This window comes from Dipodomys ordii, unplaced genomic scaffold, assembly GCF_000151885.1.
Source record: "Dipodomys ordii isolate 6190 unplaced genomic scaffold, Dord_2.0 Scaffold22, whole genome shotgun sequence".
In the NCBI taxonomy this organism is placed as follows: Eukaryota; Metazoa; Chordata; class Mammalia; order Rodentia; family Heteromyidae; genus Dipodomys; species Dipodomys ordii.
Genome location: NW_012267238.1, coordinates 20,252 through 21,326, shown reverse-complemented (window position 1 = coordinate 21,326; position 1,075 = coordinate 20,252). Strand labels below are relative to the sequence as shown.

The window sequence follows — 1,075 nt, the reverse complement described above, 5'->3', positions numbered from 1 at the left end:
TAAAAGACAAGGCCCAAGAGGCCTATTTATTACTTCAGCCAAAAATGTTCTTCAGGCTGGCCCAGGGCTCTGTGCGTGTTCCTGGGGCGGCACCTGCAGCCTAGCCACGGGTCCACACTCCCGGGTACCCACAGCCCTGGCGTGGAAGCTGAGGTGTTCATATGGGGCAGGGGCAGCAGGCCTGGGCGGCGCGTCAGCTGGGGGCTTGGGGGAGGCCCTTCTTGAGGAGGGCTGTGAGGAAGCTCCCCAGCTCCTCGTCCTGCAGGAGAGGAGAACACATCGTTGCCAAGGAAGGAGACCCCCCTCTCCCAGGCCTGTGAGCACCCCACCCCCTCTACCTGATAGGTCCAAGAGACGAGCAGCACTTTGGTGCCCGGGTCCTCAGAGTGGGCGGCAGCCTGGATGAGGATGGACTCCACTGTCACCGAGCCATCAGGGAGGTGCTGCACACAGTGGTCTTTCAGGGTGCTGTGGGGAGGCGCAATGAGACCCGGCTTCCCTGGCCTTCCCACGGAGGGGGGCGGGAAGCGGGGCGCACCTTTTCAGGTGGCTGTAGACACGAAGGGCTGTCTCCTGCTCTTTGCGGGTATCCTGCAGGTGCACCCGGCAGGTGAAGCGCAGCTGGTGCTCAGCCAGACCCAGCTCCTTGAGGGCTTGTTCTGAGGACACCAGACGGAGATTCTGTGGGGACAGGGAGAGGTCAGGGAGGGAGCAGGGCAAGCCCACCCCCACCACTACCACATACGCACGCTGTCTTTCATGATCAGAGTGCCATGCAGAAGCCGTGGCTTTTTGGTCTCAGGGAGCAGCCCTGTGGGGGAACAGGGCAGCACTGTCAACACAGGCCCCCAGACCCCTGCCACCCCGCCCAGTGCCCACTGACCCCAGACCCCTGCCACCCCGCCCAGTGCCCACTGACCCCCAGACCCGTCACCCCACCCTGTGCCCGCTGACCCCCAGACCCGTCACCCCACCCAGTGCCCGCTGACCCCAGACCCCTGCCACTCCACCCAGTGCCCGCTGACCCCAGACCCGTCACCCCACCCAGTGCCCGCTGACCCCAGACCCCTGCCAC

At 65.1% G+C, this 1,075-nt stretch overlaps 1 protein-coding gene across 2 annotated transcripts in view; it reads right to left on the bottom strand.

The window, feature by feature from the left end:
* The window catches only part of Cpsf3l (cleavage and polyadenylation specific factor 3-like), a 13,121-nt gene continuing 12,046 nt past the window's right edge, over nt 1-1,075 (bottom strand). The window contains exons 14-17 of one of the 2 annotated variants that reach the window (XM_013014195.1): nt 750-811; nt 539-681; nt 339-468; nt 1-259 (exon numbers count right to left, since the gene is read on the bottom strand). In XM_013014195.1, the coding sequence (XP_012869649.1) occupies nt 194-259; nt 339-468; nt 539-681; nt 750-811 (401 nt within the window). In that variant the 3' untranslated portion in view covers nt 1-193. Of the gene's footprint in view, nt 260-325; nt 469-538; nt 682-749; nt 812-1,075 lie in introns of those variants that run through there. The other variant, XM_013014196.1, reaches the window with a different exon arrangement.